Genomic DNA, 19,069 nt, shown 5'->3' on the forward strand with positions numbered 1-19,069 from the left:
ACCTGTGAAACCACCTCTTCCACACTCAACACCCAGAAGTGACACTGTGGCTTAAAGGGCATGCAGGGCAGCCAGTTCCACCTGGTCCTCTGGGCGGTGGGCGTGCTCGCTCCCCCCGCGCTCTGGTGGGGGACTCGGCTCTGTGCCACGAGGAAGCCTGAGCTGCCATGAGGGAAAATGGGAGGCTGCCTACGGCCCTGCTGAACATGAGGGAGAGCCCAGCCCCAGCACACCTTCAGAGGGGGTCACCCGGCTGCCTGGGGAGCCCCCAGTGGGCACCACATGGAGCAGAAGCTCAGACTTCCACTGAGCCCTCATCAAACTGCAGACTTAGGAGCAAATCAAGCTGTGCTGCTGTTTCATGCCACGCCCTGGGGAGCCTGTTGGCCAGTGGGAGGAAGTCTGGGGCTGTGGCCTGTACAATAAGGGAATCCACACCTTCTAGAATAGCAGCTCTTTGCACAAGGGGACAAGCAGCTTTCACACTTGGTCATGCTGCAAAGGTGGCTCTAAAATAGTTATAAGTTTTCTTTGTGAGTTCAGCATGAACAGGAAATGCACATACTCTGAAAAATGGCAAGTTATCAAATGTGAAAAATTTATCAAGTTAGATTCAGCTTGTAAAAAGAAGCCTGAAGTTAACCAAGCATTTTGATCACACAAAATGTTTGAGTTTAACATTAATGATAGATGTGTCTCAGAAGATAAAATAAAGAATATGCCACTTGTGTAAATTCAGGATGCCTTTTTTATAGAAAGAGGTATGTAAAAAGTTACAAAGATGCTCCAGGGACAGCACTTAGGAGGAGTGAAGTAGGCCTGCTGTGCGGGCGAAGCACCTGTGCCCCAGAGCCGCACCTACGCACCAGAGCCAACACAGGAACCTCACTTCCTGAGAAAGAAATTCCAGGTCTCTGTAGGGTTGACATTAGTGACAGGTGATGATGGAGACTTCAGGGTGTCCGTGCACTGAAAAACCCAGTCTCAGCACCCCTGGGAAGGGTCTCTGAGACCCCAGCTGCGGAGAGTAGCGAACTGGCATAGGACTGACTTCATCATCAGGATCCGAACTAGCAGACACAGCACTTGCCCACCCTCAGGGCTGTCTAAGACACTCAGCACACCGTAGACAGTGGAGGGAATGGGTTTTGCTTGCTGACAACTAGCTTTTGATGCTGGTGTGATATGTAGCCTTTAATGTGACCCTGTAAGAGAGAAGAGAGGGTTGGGTTGCATTTCTGAGTCTGAGACATTAAAAATGCTGAGTGGATTAACACTTAGCCCGGTGGAACGTGCATCCTTCCCCAGAGCGAAACTCGGTTCACTGGGAGGGCAGCAAATGAATACACACCTGGTGGAGGGTAGAGAATACGTATCTGCCCACTACACCCCTTATAAGCCCTTTGAATGTCAAGGTATTTCCTGGGATAAAATCAGCTCTATCAGAAAATGCCTTCATAAAAGCAGATGGCCTGCTAAGCTCAGTGCTACCACATCCAAGTGTCAAACTCTAGGCGAGCCCCACTGGGAGGAGCTGCGCACACACCATGTAGATCAGGTTGGCGAGAATGCACTGCACTTCGTCGATGTCCACGTCTTCCACTTGCATGAATTTCAAGGCAACCAGGAACGCATCCAGGGACAGCTGGTGTGTCCTGAGCAACAGGCACCTGGGAGAGGGAAGCAGGCCCACACTGCTTACCTGCCTCATGTGAGCACCTCGGATGTTAACAAGTGGCACGCTGGGTCCCTGGAAAGACATCTTCTAATAAACCACTGTTAGGAGGAATGAGAACATTTCCCACCTATTAAATATACTCTAAAAATAAGAGCTGTGGGGTACAATTCCGACTTTCCAGTTTAAAAAAGCCACGAACATAAATACAAGTTTTTATATTTACTGTTTAAAATGCGTGCATTTTCACATGCTGAGGCCTCTGACATCAGGGTGCATGTTACAATGCAGTATCCTATAGAGTCCATGAAACGTGGTCCTTAACAGTTTTTGATGTACTGCCCACAGCTACGGGGCAGCTTTCCTTGGGACCAGGCCTCAGAGAAGAGTCAGCTTCCAGCAACACACGGGAGGAAAGGCACAGCTGCCTAAGAATTCAGCTTTCTAAGGAACGGGCATGGTGGAGGTTTAGCTGTGAGCACAGGAGACGGGCAAGCAGCCCCGGGGCTGCGGGAAGCTCTGGGCGCCTGCCTCACAGGTCAAGCGTCTGCAGCACCCAGTACATGCCCCACACAAAGCCAGCCACCCACCAAGGGCAGACAGTGCCCCTGCCCACTCATCTGTGCAGTGCTGGGGTGTGCGTGGCCAGGCGCGTGGGGTTCTGACCTTACCCTACACGGTAAAGGAGAGTGAGGGGCCTCGTCCATACACATGACATCCCGTCCCAGGAGAAACAGCACCCGCTGCCCTAAGTTTTCACGCCCTGAGTCTCACTAAGATGCCACACTTAGTAAGAAACACTTTGCTTACACTTTCTTGAAAAGATTCCTGTAGGTAATGATCTTCAGCTTTTCAAGTATAAGGAAAATACCGCAGCGAATGAAAAAGGTCTCGTGCTTCGCCAGAGCCTCGTTCAGGAGGAGGAGGTTGCCTTCGCTGGGCGGGGAGAGATGCACAAGCGTGGTCACAAAACAGTCTCAGGACAAGAGACATCAAATGCAATTTGCTCTCACGCGTGTATAAAATTCCTTTTTTCTATTTGGAAAGACCCCAAACGGAAAAGGAGGAAACAGGCTACCTGACGGCTTTGGTTACTTCTGCAAACTGCATGAGATGATACTTTTTCAGAAGCTCAATGGTTGGCATATGACCCTAAGACAAAGAGTTAATTTTTCAGAATAAGATCCTTTCATTTTCAACAGAATTGTCATTGACAAAATCCTTATCAAGGAATTAAATTTTGAAAACCTGCAACCTGTGTTTCTTAGAATTTCTTTTTAAGTAGCTGACGAGGACTGAAACATGACAGTATATTAGAAAAAACAAACACTGGTCTAGAATCAGAAGCCCAGGTACAATATGTGTGGTCACTCAGTGACATGTGACCTTGACTGACCTTCTCATGTCTCTTATTCCCTCACGTCATGACAGGGAAGTGATAACTGAGAAAATACTAGGGTGAGATTTAGGAGTACAGAAATCTCTCCCAGAAGAGTCAGCTAAAAACTTAAGACTGAAGCAGGGTTGGAGGTGGGGAGGGGTGGGTATGTCTTCATTGCTTTTCCATTACCAGCTGTATCCTGAGTGATTCACCTTTTAACCACACATGTGCACAGCTTTGGTAATTTCTTAAATTTTTAAATGAGAGGAAAGGAAGCTCTACCTACCACTTGGAGGGTGTTTTAGTTGATTAATTGCTAGTTACTTACCATTTCTTTTCCAGTATCACAAATACCTTTTGCTGACCAAATAGGATACCTACAGACTGGCTGAAGTGACATTTTTCTTTCTTCATCAGTTCATTTCTACTAATTTAGAATTTCAGGGGGAAGAGTCCCATGCACTCACTTCCTTTGTCTCACGTGTTAAACTCTTGAGGTGGATACTCTTAAGATGGGGGTCTGCTTACGTATAGCCCAGATTGTGATCAACTATACCCCATCTGCTGTATTTGAAAGTCTATCAACTTCCTGAAAGCAGCACGATCTATAAAAACTAAGTAAAGTCACTCACCAACAGCATTTTCACTGGAAGCAGATATATCAGGATCATCCTTTTGTTCTTCTGGCTTGAACGGTGACAGTGCTCGAAGGCAAAGGACAGGTATTCCTCGGCTGTGGGGGTGCCGGCGCCCGGTAGGTCAGACCAGCCCATGAGCAGGCTTTGCCCCCTCCACTCCACACGGTTCCCTCCCTGCCCAAGTCCACCATTTATCCTCACAGGACAGGATCTAATGGTTTCGGAAACCTAACATCAACTGGCAATATTAATAAATCATTTCTTGCTGTGATAAGACTCCTCAGAGAAAGACATACCAGTACCACAATAGACTTCAATGGAACGTAACTTACAAGCTTCTAATGTTCATAGTTTAAGGGAAAAAATGATGGGGGAACAACCAAGGAAAACCCTTCTTTAAAAGCTAAGATCTGCCCAAATTTTGGAAAGAAAATGAACAGTCAGTCTCTATAATCGTGCAGAGTAAACCAGAGCCACCATCACAGAGGGCTGTTGTTTTTATTCCTAGAGAATCCACGGTCATGCCACGTGGAGAGGAGTGAGACTGTGAATGTGCACACCTGACGTCACATTGCTCCACGTGCAAATGCCGTTGCTGAAGTGAGTCTAGAAAGTTTGGTCTGAGTACAACAGAAGCGATTGTCAGGAACAACCTCATGCCAGCTTATCAAGCAGGTTAAGAAGAAAAACACTGGCTTCATGTTCTTGAGAAAGTTGGTGACATAAACTAACACTGTGACTTCATGAAAACGCCTTTCTGATGTGGCAACGAGGCCATCGTCCGTGGCACAAACACCAACGATGACAGCAGTCCAAGGACACATTGCCAATGTACGTGGGCATCTGTGGACTTCGGAGCAGGAAGTCGGCAGCCAAGTGCTGCCTGATCTCCATGTCCTGTGCCACGTGAGCGGCCAAGGCAAAGGCAGGAAGCAATTTCTTACATACGAAGAGCAGCGGTGCTCAATTACCTCCCACCAAAAAGACACCCACAGTGACTGAGGCTCTGTCATGGACTTCAGAGGCCCAATATGGGCTAAGAAACTTCAAATAGGGTCTTCTTGTATTTAACCAACGTTAGTGCCAAAATTTAAAAAAAGAAATGTAACTTGGGCTTGGTTTATGCCTATATTCCACCCTAAGTAATAATAAAATACAATAACTGTTCTCTGAAACTATCACATAAGTTGTTCATAATGCGGTGTCTTTAAAACCCAGGAAAAAGATGGGCAACGCACCTTGCTTAAAGTCGCTATCGAACATGGCCTTGCGCCCGACGTAGTACCTGTACGTCACCCTCTGTGCCGTGCTGTAGTCGTCTTTCAGGTTTGAGCTATCAATGGCTCTGATCAGGGGTTTACACAAATGGAGTTTGTTGATCTATAATGAAAAACAATCCATTTTAATTAAAAAAAACAGGCAGGATGAACAAACTTCTACTTTCCTTAGTACGGGCCTCCTTTGGTGGGAGTCTCAAAATCTGGTACGTCATCAAACCTGGCCGCTCAGCGACAGCAGTGAGCACAGCCTCAGGGGGTCCCCAGGTGGGGCCAGGCCCCAGCAGCTGGCACAGGACAGCCACCTGCATCTGGCTGACCTCACGTGGCCAAGGATGGCTTCCTGCCGGCCACACACCCAGCTGTTCTAGGGGGATCACAACAGTGGGCACAAGGTGCTGGGGCAAACGCCCTCAGCCGGGCTCCAGCGCACCAGGCATGCTGCTTGGTGTCCCCAGACCTGCCGCACTGGGGTTTAAATAAGATGACACATGCCGAGCATTGACAGTCACACCCTCACTTAGCAGGCACTCCACATTAGCTCTTAGAATTATGAATATGGCTGGCCGGCTGCCATCTCCCAGGCGATGCCAGGGAGGCTAGCTAATAATTAATAGAAATAGTATCTGGGAAGACAAGGAGAAAGAAAACTTAGGCAGATATGTTGTAAAATGCAAACAGAAGTGTACCTTAAAGTAAATCTTGAACAACTGATTTACCAGGAACAGCATCCCCCACTTCTTAGAGTCCTCTATACCAGCACGACTGTGGGAGAACAAATTACACAGGAAACAGACTGGAATAAAATCCCACAGGCTCCAGTCATACTCATGATAAAATAACGGTATGATAGATGTCTTACCTAAAAGGCAAAACTGAAGGGACCAAACCAGAACTGGACGCAGTTCCCTATTTGAGTGACATACTGCCCCTGCTGCAGCAGCTCAAAACTGCTCAGTTTGCAGTAGGTGGAAAAGCTAGTTGTCATAAAGCATTTGTGAAAACTGGAAAAAGAATTCTCTCTTAGCATTACAACAAAATGAACCAAAATAGGCCAACAGTGTGGATGAATCTCCAAGAGAGCAGCAGACGGCCCATGAAGCGACCCAACAGGCAGAGCAAACCCCAGCGGAAAAACCAGAACTGGCGAGGGGCTGCCGGGAGGGGAGTCACATCCCGCTGCTCTGCACAGGTCGGGCCACGAGGCCTGCGGACTCGTCAGAGCTTGGCCAATACACAGTCAAGGTCTGTGTGGCTCACTGTATGTAAATTTTGACTCAAAATACAAAAGAGAAACTGCTGTATTTAGGGGAAACTATACTGATGTACGCAGTTAACTCTGAAATGCATCAAAGTGAGCGAGGAAAGAAGACCATGGAGGAGAGGCCCCACGTGCCGGGACAGCGGCCAGACGATGATGTTCATCAGGCCGCGGGATCTGAGGGCGGCACGGTGTGCCGAAGAGAGAAAATGGCCACTCTAGAACCCTCCCTCCAGCAGAAGGAGGCTTCAGTAGTGAACAGAAAATAAAGACAGTTCAGAAAACGAAAGCCCACAGGGTTCCCTGCCGGCAGACCTGTACTGGAAGCACGAGGCTGAAGCAAGCTGCTCAGAGTGGTCAGCAGTACTGGGTGGCTCAGAGCCACCGGGGGCGGGCGGCCCGCAGGTAACTGGAGCGCTTGTTTCCTTTACAGAACAACTGACCACTTAAAGCAGACGACAGTGAACGAGGGGTCACGTCTGTGCAGGAGCAGAGCCCCCCCCCACTCACGTGTCGCTGGCGCAGACGCGGAAACAGCCCATCAGCACTTCGGCCGCTTTCTCCAACATGTCTCCCACCTTGCTTCTCCCTTTCTTTACCAACTGCTGGTCTGCCTAATGGGACATGTTAACATTCACTTTGCATTTTCTCCAGATTTCTTAATGACAAAGTCACAGAACAGCTATGAACAAAAGTGGCTGTAGCTACAGGTCAAAGTCCCGAGGGTTCCGGTGAATTCCAGTCCACGGTCCTGACATGCTCCCTAACACGGGTTCTCAAAGAATGGCCTAGGATCCCCGGGGAACCTTCAGCACACCTGCAGGTAACCCATGTGACCCAAAGTGTTCACAGTGACACCAAACCACTTGTCTTCTTGCTGTCTTGACATTTGCTCTGAGGTGCAAAAGCGGCAGTGGGCGACGCTGGAGCCCTCCGAGGCCCCAGACTGGCCCAGGGGTCCCTGTACCCCAACACCACAGCTGCAAGTCCCCAGCCGACCAGCCAGTCAAGCTAATGTCACTTTAAAACGTCCTTGATGACACAGTGTTGACTTTCCCAAGCCCTGGTCCTTGAAGAAACTGAATAAATGACTGTTACTCTGTGATGACATGGGAAGTATGTATAAGCGTGTCTGTTGCACGGCGGCTGTTTGAGGAAAAGCCCTGGGGCAGCTGCCCAAGCTACAAGTTGTGACGTGGAACCAACCGACACACACGGGGTGCTCTGGGTGCAGGGTCTGAAGGGCCACTTGCTCAATAGAACAGAACAAGCCTGTCACTTCCAGGCAAAGAACTGACAACACATTTGTTACCAAAGACAACACTTGTGCTTTCAAGAAAAAATCAGAATTCTGAAAAACTTGAATCAATCACCATGAGCTTGGCAACTTTCCATTACTTTAAGACATTTTTGGCTGAGGTCACTGGTGACATTAACAAATGTAGTTTTTCTGCTTTTGGTTATTTTTATACAACAACTGATGCCCACATTTGGGACATCTGCGTAACTCAGTGAACCAGAATTTCCAAATGATCAATATGTGACATATAAAATGCATTCAAAGTGCATGACACACCATGGCTTTAATTTAACAGTAAAAAAAGTTCAGTGACTCTTCAAGGGCCACAATGTAACTAATCTTTAAAAACCACCTCTTGGAGTTTGGGCATAGCTCAAAGGAGAGCATCTATAATTATCTGAAAAGGCTATGAAAATACTCCTCCCCTTTCCCATGTCAGTGTGCAGCCAGACCATCTTCCCACAGGCAACCAAAACAAGACTGAAGCAGAGTGAATACAGCAGACACGAGAATCTGGTGGCTTCTTTAAGTCACACACTAAGGAGATAACCATGCAAAACGCCACCCTTCTAGGTACATTTTCTTCATTTTGAAAATAGTTATTTTTTATTTATAAAGCTAATTATGTCCCCATGTAAAAGGTTTATTATTATTTTAGGTGAATAAACATTAAGAATTTTCCTAAACTTTTAATACAGTAAATGTATGTATGTACAAACAAAAGCTCTCGGGACCCTCAACAATGTTTATTTGGTATTGTACGTTTCAGCTCTGAATTTCCATTTACTTCTCCCTTGTATCTCCTGTGTCTTTGCTGAGGCTGCGTTCCTGTGCTTCAGACCTGCTCACGGCAGCCCCGAGGCTTTGTGACGGCTGGTGTGAAACCCTCGCCAGGGAATCAGCACTGCCTGCCTCAGGCTGCGGTAGCTGGTTCTCATTGTTCCACACCTCAGAAGGCTGAGACTGGGCTGAGTGTCTGGTAAGTAGCTTTGGGCTTCGTCCTGGACAGCGGGGGATCGTTGCAGACTGTGGGCCTTGTGCACCCCAAGCGGCAGGCCTCCCGCTGACATCACGCAGGTGGGGAAACAGGCTCCACCTCTCCGCTGCAGGGTGGGGTGGGTCCAGCCCCTTGTGGGCCTTGCCGACAGGGGTGGGGACCTGCAGATTTTGGGTGTAGTGCAGCAGCAAAGGTCTGAGGTCTGTCCCGCTGAGCCGCCTTCCCCACTCGCGCTCTCCCTCTGGGGCTTCTTCCTTTCTGCCTGCTGGTGTTCTAGGTTTCAGATTTCTCAAGGATGTGGGAGTCCCAGCCCCTTCTTCTCTCTACCTTCCCAAGCCATGCTGGCTTTAAAATTCCCAGCAGAAGGGATAGGAAATATGTGCCTACTCCACCTTGTCCAGAATCATAAGTCATCAATAATTTTTAAAACTGGAAATGGTGTTAGGACCAACAAGTTTTGAGAAATGTTGCTCCAAAACTGGCTTACGCTGACCCCCAAGGAGAAACCAATTCTATAAAATTCAGGATCTCTACCCTCTGACACCAGAGAACCCCTTAAGTACTGCGTGAATCTGTATTAAGTGGAATTCTTTAAGACAGGGACAGGCCACATCACAACAACAGAAGAGAATGCAGAATCGATCCACCCAATGAAAAAAAATGCATGCCACGAATGATCAACCATATACAGAAACAACTCCCTATCTGTCTGAGCATGAAAACCCAATGTTTGTCTAAATATGTTCACATCAATCCAGAAAGAACAGTTAGTCAAGGCATCTTCTACTCTTCGGGCTCTACACTGGGACATCCAACCCCTCATTCCCTAAACCTCTGGAAAGGATGCCGTGAAATCAAGCCACAGACCTGAGTGTGGGTTTGAAAACGAGGGTAGTAGAAACTGAACTTACATTATTGGCAAACACCCGAAGGTCCAGCGCCACAGCATACATGACAGGCAGAGCCCTACAGGGCAAAAGAGCAAGTACGTCCGGTGAGGTCAGAGGACCCGCCACCAGAGGTGGGAGCGACTTCGATTCCCAGGGCTGCTGTCCAGGGGGGTCACCACCCCACCGAGTCTAAGGCTGCTGGCGCCCCCTTCACCTTCCTCCAGGGCAGGCCATAGCCCGGGCTCCCTGATCACCCAGAGGCCAGGCACTGCAGAGCCCTGGGCCCCTCGGAGGCCTGGACCCTGGCCCATCTGGGGGCCTCGGCCTGGGAGCAGCTCTCCCACAGTCCCGGCTCCTTCCTGTCAACCCCAACACTGTCCAAACAGCTCCATTCAACAAGACGTGGTTGGGTAAGATTCTCTTACGAGACCCAGAGTATGTAACAGACATGTCATAAAACAATTAAAAAAAAAATCTAGCTGGCAGAACTGGTTTTATGGGTAAGATAAGTCTTCACCTCAAAAGGGGATTTTTGTTTTTGTTTTTTTAGTAAAAGGTATTTGCAAGCCTTCAGTTATTTTAGCATAAACAAAATTTCAGTAGTTGTGTACAATTTAATATACCATAAAATTAAGAATTAGATTTGTCAAGGAATTTTAAATAACCCAATTACTAAGTATTATATCACCCATATGAACAGTAGTGATTACCTCTTCTGTCCAAGTTTAAAATCAAAAGTAAGTTCAAACTGGACAACTGAAGGAGAAAATAGTGCTTAATAATTATTTGGGGCATGGAAGAGCTGAAATAAAAATAATACTTCAAATTTTTATAAACACACTGCAAATGATCTGGCTGATCTGCCACTTATGTTCATACTAACAAACTCCATTTCCTTGTTGATATTATGCGTCAACACATGACATTCAATGTCCACATAGAAAACACACTACCTATTTACTTAGAATAAATGTTTTTAAAGCTTCTGCTAAAGAAAAAAAAATGCCATTTGCTAATTACGAGCTGTACTGTTCCTACTCACCAGTTTTCTTCTTTGTGGGCCTGAAATGCCCTCAGGAACGATGTACTAGATTAAGGAAGGTATGACATAAGAAATTCAAGTCATGCTACAAATGGTGAGAATAAGTAGTATGAAGGAGTCCAAATGTTAAGGGGCTTGCCCATCATCTAGAAGACTATGAATCAAAACAGTAAGTTCTGGAAAAAATACATAAGCCCACATTACAATTATCTGAGTATCACTAACTTAAGTAAATACATTTACTTCATACATTTTCAAAAGAAAAAGACTACTATAAGACTTTCTTAATTGGCATTTTCAAACATTTTATGGGCACCTCTGAGGCCAAGTGATCACAAGTTATATGTAATGTGCTTTAGAATCTGTACTATATGCTTATTTCAATAATTATAGAATTCCTGAATTCAAAGGACACTTAATTAATAACCATCTCTCCTCTGTGTATATTTAAACAAGGTGATTTAAAAAATAAGCAAACTAGAGCCTAGAGATACATAGAAAGACTAAAACACTCTCTGACTAGGTCTTAGCTATGAGATGTTGCTTAAATGGTTTAAATCAGACGTAGGACTGGTCAGAGTCTCTAGTGAACACAACTAAGGGACCTGCGTGTTGTGTCCACTCTTGTCCATCTATGGTTTGCAGCTCTGATATTTCACCAAGCAGACTAACCAGTTCCTATAACTATCCTCAGTGCTTTAATGGCAACAAGACATTGTTCTTCATAATAAAATTAAATAAATCCTTAACCATAACCAATGCTCTTCCTTACTACATAAATAACTGGATGACAGTCTTAAGGTCCAAGCTAAATTTAAGTATCTGAGTGAAACAGCTAAATCAGTTTCCAAAGGCTTTTATTTCCTAATTAAAAGTATAAATAAAACTGGCCTAGTATTTCAAGATTTTAGGCCCCAAACAACCCTCTCTGTTGTAAAGTGAACTTTAACACAAACAAAAGATATTGGACGATGACAGTCTGGCATTTGTATGCCTCTATGAAGTCATGGTTCCCCACTGCGTAAGTGCACCTGGGAAAGAAACGACGGAGACTGAGGATGGAGGCAGCAAAGAGGCATCTCTGGAATGTGAACTGTGAAGGCCACACATCTTACTTCCGCCACACTCCCCATCCCTCCAGGATCTGCAGTGGGGACTGGGGCCTCTCTGGCAGGTTACACACGGCTGAAGGAAGGCAAGAGGCACACACACCTCCTTGAACTAAGACGGTGTGTGTGAGATGAGACCCCACACTAGTTCTGACACTGTTCTTTGAGGCCCCGGAAGGAGATACCTGGCTGCAGCAGGTGTGATTAGCCACAGGCACTGATGACATGGGGCAGTGATTGTACGGTGCCCACGGTGGCCATGCTCACAGCAGACACCCAGCTGGGCAGAGTCAGGATCAGTCAGCTAATCACCAAACCTGCAACTCCATTGCACACCGCACAGAGCTGGGAAATCATGGGGATTTCCAGCTGCAATTACACTACAGGGAACACAGTGGCACCCCAACTTTTTCTGAGATCTCCCAGCCTGCTCTGAGACACTGGCGGCATGTGGGCATGGGGCAAAAATCACATGCTCTAGGACATAGAGCTTTTTCTGAATCAGTGCTTTAAAGATGAGAGGAGTAGCTATGAAATGTAAATGAAGCCCAGTCGCTCACTGGCTTTACTCAGCTCCAGTCTCTTTCCCGGTAAGGCAAAGAGGTTAAAAAATGAGCATATTTCCATGAGGAATGCAAGCCAATGGTGGGCTCTACGCTCTGCTGAACAAAGGGCCTCTGTACAGCCAGTATGGTGAATACTGAATGATGCTCACGGGGCTATGCAATACATGGACAAAGGTACATGACCACAACTTACTTTTAACTTTTAAAAACATATGATCCTTGAAATGGAAAAAGCTAATTAAAATTATAAGGTATTTTAAACTTCACAAAATTTTCACAGACTTTACCAAAGTGAAATTATAAATGCATTTTTCTTCTCAAAGTAAATTATTCACTGCTTCAAGCATAAGATGATATTAAATAAAATCCTAGTCAATTCAGCAGTTTCCAGATTTGCTCGTTTTTCTCCTTCACTCACGTGTTACCTTAAATGAGCTGCAAACATTTCATCGTAAGGGGGTTCCAAAACTTGTTGACACTTCTCTTCTGGAGAGGCCATCTAAGTGGTAAGAAACATGGCAAAAAAAAATCAGCACAGAAAGAATACAATGTATAGAATGAGATTAAGACAAACCTCTATTTGAAAAGAATTTGTACTTTACACTTCAGGGCTCCTAAATAAAAGGCTCGTTACCACCACACGGGTTTATCAAGCACAACTATGTATGAGCATTGATGGAACACAATCTGCTTAGTCTACCATAGGCCAGGAATGTTCTAAGCACTTCCATATGTATCTTAATGTTTAATAGCCAGTCAATAAATACTTACTAAGCAGCTAACAAGTGCTTCGTAAGTCAGGTACAGCCAACGAGGCCCACGTGACCGCACGTGGCGGAACGAACAGAGGTCATGTCACACTAGGGGTCAGTCTTCCCCGCCTCCTGGTGACAGAACCACCTTCTGTGTCCTGGGCTAGACTGGCTGCTATCTATTTCCAACTTTTCCTCTCCTCTCAATAGGCAAATTTTAGATACTATGAGCATCACAATGAGTTGTATATACAGTGCATTGAATTAACAAAAAGAAAATCAGTGTCTACACTGACACAGTAAATGTGTATGCACAGCTGCATCTATAAATGTGGGGGGAGATGACAGCATTGGAAAATCATCATCCCACAGCCCCTTGTGAACTGATTGGTCAAACACTAGCCACCAGTGAATGGAGCCGTCAGGGAAGGAAGAGCAGCAGGGGCTTCGTAATGAAGGGACCACCAGCCTTGGATTATATTAGGCAAACGAGTGCCTCGGACACCTGCTCCAGAGCATCTGGTCAGCAAACCGAACACTAGCCTCCCAAGTCTCTGGTATAACCTCTACTTAAAGCAATGGTTTCAACACTGTCTGCATGTTAGAACCACCCAGGGAACTTGAAATGCTAAAAAAGGCCGCCTCCACTCCAGAAACTAGTTTACTTGGTCTGAGGTGCAGCCCCCAGGCTGTGAATATAATCACCAGTGCAGGCTCCTTCATCTTGTTGAAGAATTTTGTTCCCAAGTAGGAACACACCCCATTATTATGTGGGAATCAATGAGGAACTGGGACTGCACAAATAGCAACATTCTCTATGGAAGATACTGTCGGATATCACTGATCCACAAAATCAAACACATTGGTATTTTGGAGCAGGGCTGGCAAATGCTTCCCACAGAAGACCACATGGTAAATACCACTGGCTTTGCACAGCTCTGCTGACCCACCCAGCAGTGCCCCCAAAGCAGAAATGCAGCACAGACAGCAGGCTGTACTCGCAGCAGGTCCCATCTAAGGCTTGGGTCAGAGCCTGGGCCCCGCCGCCCGTCCGCAGATGACCCTTACTTCTCTGACCCTCCAGTGAAATACAGGAGCATGAGTCATGTGTCTCAGGATAGTATCTGATACTAGTGCTCAACAAATGAACTGGAATTACATAAATTGTAACAGGATGGAAATCTTCAAACAAGAGTGGCCAGAGCAATTTCCTTCTTACTGGAACTCTAAGCTTCTTTTAAGAGGCTGGTTGCCCTGTGACCCTCCCAGACACCTGTACACAGTCCTTTCATCTACCTGAAGCCGTGGGTTGGCAACGTGAGGATGCTTGAAAGACACCAGCTCTGCACAGGACGCCCCATCTCTGCTGTCAATTGCTTCATAGACCTGAAGCATTTGAAAAGAGAAAGACTAAGTAGAAAATAAATCACGGTATTCTAACAGAACCTAAGTGATACATTGTATGCCACTAACATTCACTTTCCCTACTCTGAAACAAGTCAGTGCACTTTGTAGCCATCATACAGTAATTTCAAAATGAGATCTTCTGGAGGCAAATAAACAGGTGATTTACTGTTAAAAACAATGAAAAAAGCAGAATAAACCAGTGGTTTATTATTTGGTTATTAGTGAAGGTGAATTTTTCTAGCTTTACTCAGTCATATGAATAAACATTTGAAAATTCAGATATATAGCTTATGAAAAAAAAAAACAGCTTAAAAACTGCACTTATCCAAAATTCAAAAGGCTTCCATTCAACCTAAATATAAAATGAAAAAGGGAACAGCAACGGCTAAATAAATGATGTTATTCCTACAACAATGCCTGTGTACTGCAAGAAAGAATGGAAAGCACTGTGGCACATGCAGTGACTCGGGAAGGTGCTGCCCTGTGTGTGATAATGCAGGACAGTGCTCCCACTGTGTGTGATATTGTGGAAAATAAGCAATAAGCTTACTGTTGAGCCAAAAAAAAACCTAGTTGCCGGAAAACTGCACAACCTGACTGGGAGAAAAGAAAACCTATGTATGATGTGTAAGCTCAGCAAGAAAGGCAGGGCCCCAGGCCACACCAGCTGAGCCCTGGGCCAGTCAGGTAGGGCTGGGGGCTGAGATTCTACTTTATATATTTTTAAACCAGATGCCTGTGTTACAGCAGACAATTTTTAATTAGAAAAACAAATTATATTTACCAAAAAATGGCAAAAGTCCTAACTATGTAAGTGAAGTGAAATCCAAGCATAAACAGCATATGTAGTATAACTTACCTACAATAAAATTAGATATGTAAACTTCATGCCCACACAAGACTCCAACCAGGGACAACATAAAGAAGATCTCTGAATGGCACACACATGAGACGCTCACATTACTACACAGCTGAATGCAAAAGGACACCTCTACACACCCACCAGAAGAGATCGAATTCAAAGTCTTCACCAAAAGCACCACCAGGAACATAAAGCTACTGGAACTGTCAAGCGACGCTGGTTGAGTATGAAGAGATGCATCTACTCTGGGTAACGCCTTCTAGAGAGAGCACGTACCTACCCTCCCCGCAGTAATCCTAGGCCAGGCGTCCAGGGTCGGAAGACATGGAAGCAAGAGCACAAAAACACCTATGGGCTCTGACTCCTCATCAGCATCACGAGGCTTCCGTAGGAATCTTACCCCACCCTCCCTTAGGCAACTGGTAGAAGAAAGAATCTGACAAAGTACACATGCACTTGCATTTTAAGCCAGCAATCCTACTCCTGGGAATTTACCTAACAAGAAACAAAAGATATCTGTGCAGGGTTACTTCCTGATGTATTACAAGTAATCACAAAGTACTGGTCCCACTGGTGCTAATGCCAAAGCTCCCACCACCAGGATGTGAAGGAAAACAGGGATGGCAAGAGAATATCAGCAAATCTTAAAGGACTGATGTGCTCTTCAGTGGATGCTAGGGCCATGGGCAACCTGGTTTACTCACTGCTGACAGTCATGCCCCAGAACCTCTGCCCTGATTTCATTTAAACACCCCCACTGGACCATGCAACCAGATTCCAGGAGAGTCCCTATTTAGCAGTGCCCTGTGGGCCTGTCCAGGGACTGCAGAGTTCACCAGGTAAAGCTCACTGGTTCCTGGAAGTTTTCTTTCTAGGTTGCTGCTGGTCCTTCAGGCTCCAAGCTGGTGCATGGGGGGATCATCTACTCTTGGAACTTGTAATTCCTTAAAAATACATTTACTAGTCTCATCTGCTGAAAAGGCCTAGAAACAATGTCTCCCTGGTAGCAATGAGCACACCTAGCATTCAGATTTGTTTTCTAAATTCCATTCCCCACTAAAAGAAACCAGAGCTCCATGGATAAAGGGCTGACCCAATGCCAGGGCAGGGAAAAGATGGGGTGCGCCTGGAGTGGATGCTACTGAGCCAGAAAGCAAGGCAGGGCTCAAGACTATAGCCAGGTGCCAACTAGTTATCTTTACCTGGTTGTCAACAGGCACCCCCAACTCAGCATGTCCAAAACTGAATTTATTTTTCCCTCTGAATCTGTTCATCCGCTTATTTGTTGCCTGGGAATCATTCTAGACTCCTCTCTGTCCGTCAACCACACCTAGTTAATCACCAACTCCTGATAATGTTTCCTTCAGATGTTTTTAAAATCCACTCTCTTCCTTATCACCACGGTTCTAGGTCTGGAATTAGCAGTTTATTGGGAAGAATACAAGCGTTGAGTCCATAAATGCTGATGTGTTAAGCATGCCTCTGCTGGCCACAAGCTGTATGGACAAAGCCCCTGAGAGACGCAGTTCCCGGAGGATGTACGGTAACCCAGGGCTGACACAGGGCGCGCAGCCGGAGGGCCTGCCACCTGCACCTCCTAATTCCACAGTGTCTGTCCGAAACAAAACTCCCGGTCAGCGTCGAATGGCTACGCACCAGCTGAGCCCCCAGCCCTCGGCGTGGGTAACGGGCCCCTGGGGACCCGCTAGGACCCCTTCCGCACGTCCCTAAATGAGGGCGGCGACCATCGCGGTAGCCTGGGTGCCCCGGAGGCACAGTAAGCGCTCTTGCTCAGCGCAAAAGCTCAGGCACAGTCGGCGAGCAAACGCCGCCGACACCGGCCTGCGCGTCCTCCCGGCGCCGCCGCGGCTCCCGTTCCGCACCCCGCGAACGGCGCGCATCACCTGCTGCAGGTACTGGTTGATGGTGATGTGCGCCATGGCGGGACCCGCCACCGGTCCCGACGGAGCCCGCTCGCACGACGCCTGCGCCCACGGGCGCGCGTCACTTCCGGCCCGCCTCCTCGCGCGCCGGTTCCGGGGGCAGAGCGTCCGCAGGAGCGCGCCGGGCCGGCTTCAGCTCCGCGCTTCCCCGCCTCCCGTCGTGAGCACGCCTGGCGCGCGCCCCGGGCGCTCGGGCCGGCCGGGCGCGCGGGGCCCGGAGCTAACGGGCTTGCGCCCGCCGCCCCTCGCCTGTTGCTGGTCCCGCGGGGAGCGCGCCGCTGCCGGTTGGCCGCGCTCGCGAGCCGGGGTTCGGGCCGGGGCGGGCGCGCTCGGCGGCGCAGGGCGGGGCGGTTGGGCGCCGCGCTGACGGAGGGCGGGGCGGTGTCGAGCTGGCCGGCCGCGCCATGGCCGACGAGGCCCCCAGGAAGGGCAGCCTGACTGCGCTAGTCGGACACACCAACGGCCTCACCAAGCCCGCGGCCCTGGCCGCGGCCGCCGTCTCCGCCAAGCCCGGGGGCGGCGGCGGCTCCAAGAAGCTCGTCATCAAGAATTTCCGAGGTGGGTGCGGGCCGGGCGCGGAGGGGCCTGGGCGGCGGGCGGGCCGGGCCGGGAGCAGCGGCGGCTCGGAGGCGCCCGCGGCGCGGTGGTTAACGGCTCCCCGCGCTCCTCACCGGCTGCGCCCCAGAGCAGGCAGCTGGGAGGCGGACACGGCTTCTCCGGCCCCGACTGATTCGAGTCAACTTTAAGTGGGGTGCGGAGCCTCGCTGGTCCGGGCTTCCATGTTTGTAAAGTTAACTTAAGTAAAAAGAACCGAAGATGTGTGCGTTTTCTGTGTGTGTTTCATTCTACGCATCAACACTGAATAAATTCAGCAAGCAAAGATACGGTTGGATAGTCTTTAACCCCAGAAATTGATAACTACAAACCTTGTACTGGGAAATCCTAATTTCTGTGTTCCTTAGCTGTGTGTCTGCTAAGTACTTTTTTGTGGAATATTTTTTAAAATATGTACGATTGTGAGCCTGGATGCCATTTGCCACTGATTCTATCTGGATTTACAGACAGACCTAAATTGCCTGATAACTACACTCAGGACACCTGGCAGAAGCTTCATGAGGCGGTGAAAGCCATACAGAGTAGTACCTCCATCAGGTACAACCTGGAAGAGCTCTACCAGGTAAGATGCCACGTTCGGTGGAAAGCAGAGCTTGTTAGAATCTCATCCAGATAGAACTGCGGGATTTTCTAAGACAAGGAGAACTAACCAACAGGATGGGACCCGCCTCCTGTCTCTCACTTACCTCGTTTTTATAGTTGTCCAAATAACACAGTTATCCAAATCCAGTGAAATGCAGTATGGGCCTGGGTCATGTGGTCTTCAGTACCATTTCACAGTCAATAGTAAGGAAATGATAGAAAAGCAAGTTTTTGCCTCCAGCAGCAACAGGAATTCTGTGACAGCATTGTCCCCAGAGTCAGCCAGTGTTTCGTTCGTTGGTGGTTGTGCATTTTACTCCATTTTCAGTCTTAAACTGCCTAGAAAGGTATTTAAAGTTATCCTATTTGAGGAGAGAGAGATGTTTCTAAATGTCACCTGACTCTAAACATGCAGCATATAATTACTATAATTCCTTTATGTTCTATAGAAAGCTCTTATTAGTTTCACTTGTTAATTCAGATTTTTTCCTCTCTCCATTGTGTTTTGTGATTGTTATAATCAAAACATGAAACAGATTTAAATTAATTTGAATGTACCATTTCTAACATAACAAGAAATGGTCAAAAGTACATTTTGCTATTGGCATATACCATACAAGCAGACTGCTTTTTCTGATACCTTGTTTTTAAAGAATAACATTCATTAGTCTGATAGATATTACCTATATTTTAGGTAACAATATGATACCACAATTTCTATTAAGACACCTAAAATTTTCTATTTACATTACTGGTTACATTATAAAATTTA

The 19,069-nt window shown here is 47.1% G+C and overlaps 3 protein-coding genes across 8 annotated transcripts in view; 2 read left to right on the forward strand and 1 right to left on the reverse strand.

Annotated features, from left to right (window-relative positions):
* The window catches only part of PROZ (protein Z, vitamin K dependent plasma glycoprotein), a 30,457-nt gene extending 20,533 nt beyond the window's left edge, over positions 1-9,924 (forward strand). Inside the window, exons 8-9 of one of the 2 annotated variants that reach the window (XM_036904787.2) lie at positions 8,352-8,511; positions 8,807-9,289. In XM_036904787.2, the coding sequence (XP_036760682.2) occupies positions 8,352-8,511; positions 8,807-8,990 (344 nt within the window). In that variant the 3' untranslated portion in view covers positions 8,991-9,289. Of the gene's footprint in view, positions 1-8,351; positions 8,512-8,806; positions 9,290-9,684 lie in introns of those variants that run through there. The other variant, XM_057494498.1, reaches the window with a different exon arrangement.
* On the reverse strand, positions 629-17,245 carry PCID2 (PCI domain containing 2). Of its 4 annotated transcripts, none has more exons than XM_057494500.1 (14): positions 17,041-17,112; positions 14,185-14,274; positions 12,562-12,635; positions 11,425-11,492; positions 10,462-10,501; positions 9,441-9,495; positions 6,743-6,846; positions 5,661-5,736; positions 4,933-5,074; positions 3,689-3,789; positions 2,754-2,827; positions 2,486-2,611; positions 1,547-1,670; positions 629-1,205 (listed from the first exon to the last, which is right to left on the reverse strand). In XM_057494500.1, exons 1-14 carry the CDS (start codon positions 17,095-17,097, stop codon positions 1,116-1,118), a joined length of 1,221 nt encoding a protein of 406 aa, XP_057350483.1. In that variant the 5' UTR covers positions 17,098-17,112; the 3' UTR covers positions 629-1,115. The 4 variants fall into 4 exon arrangements, with proteins under 4 accessions (XP_057350483.1, XP_057350484.1, XP_057350482.1 ...); XM_057494501.1 differs by having other exon boundaries at positions 630-1,205; positions 17,062-17,245; XM_057494499.1 differs by lacking the exon at positions 17,041-17,112 and adding an exon at positions 16,360-16,688 and having other exon boundaries at positions 632-1,205.
* Positions 17,246-17,350: 105 nt separating this feature from the next.
* Positions 17,351-19,069, forward strand: part of CUL4A (cullin 4A) — a 41,926-nt gene continuing 40,207 nt past the window's right edge. For both annotated transcript variants that reach the window (XM_036904778.2, XM_036904779.2), the window contains exons 1-2: positions 17,351-17,658; positions 18,162-18,277. In XM_036904778.2, coding sequence (XP_036760673.2) covers positions 17,505-17,658; positions 18,162-18,277 — 270 coding nt within the window. In that variant the 5' untranslated portion in view covers positions 17,351-17,504. The remainder of the gene's footprint in view (positions 17,659-18,161; positions 18,278-19,069) is intronic.

Source organism: Manis pentadactyla, chromosome 17, assembly GCF_030020395.1.
Source record: "Manis pentadactyla isolate mManPen7 chromosome 17, mManPen7.hap1, whole genome shotgun sequence".
In the NCBI taxonomy this organism is placed as follows: Eukaryota; Metazoa; Chordata; class Mammalia; order Pholidota; family Manidae; genus Manis; species Manis pentadactyla.

What these genes read in the sequence shown, in the direction of transcription:
- PCID2 (XM_057494499.1), bottom strand. Translation starts at nt 16,431, where the DNA reads ATGAACAGATTCAGAGGGAAAAATAAATTCAGTTTTGGACATGCTGAG. An exon ending in GCCCACAAAGAAGAAAACTG is followed by an intron (nt 9,496 to 10,461) that starts GTGAGTAGGAAC and finishes TTTGCCCTGTAG; the next exon opens with GGCTCTGCCTGTCATGTATG. An exon ending in TTCGGGTGTTTGCCAATAAT is followed by an intron (nt 6,847 to 9,440) that starts GTAAGTTCAGTT and finishes ATGTCCCATTAG; the next exon opens with GCAGACCAGCAGTTGGTAAA.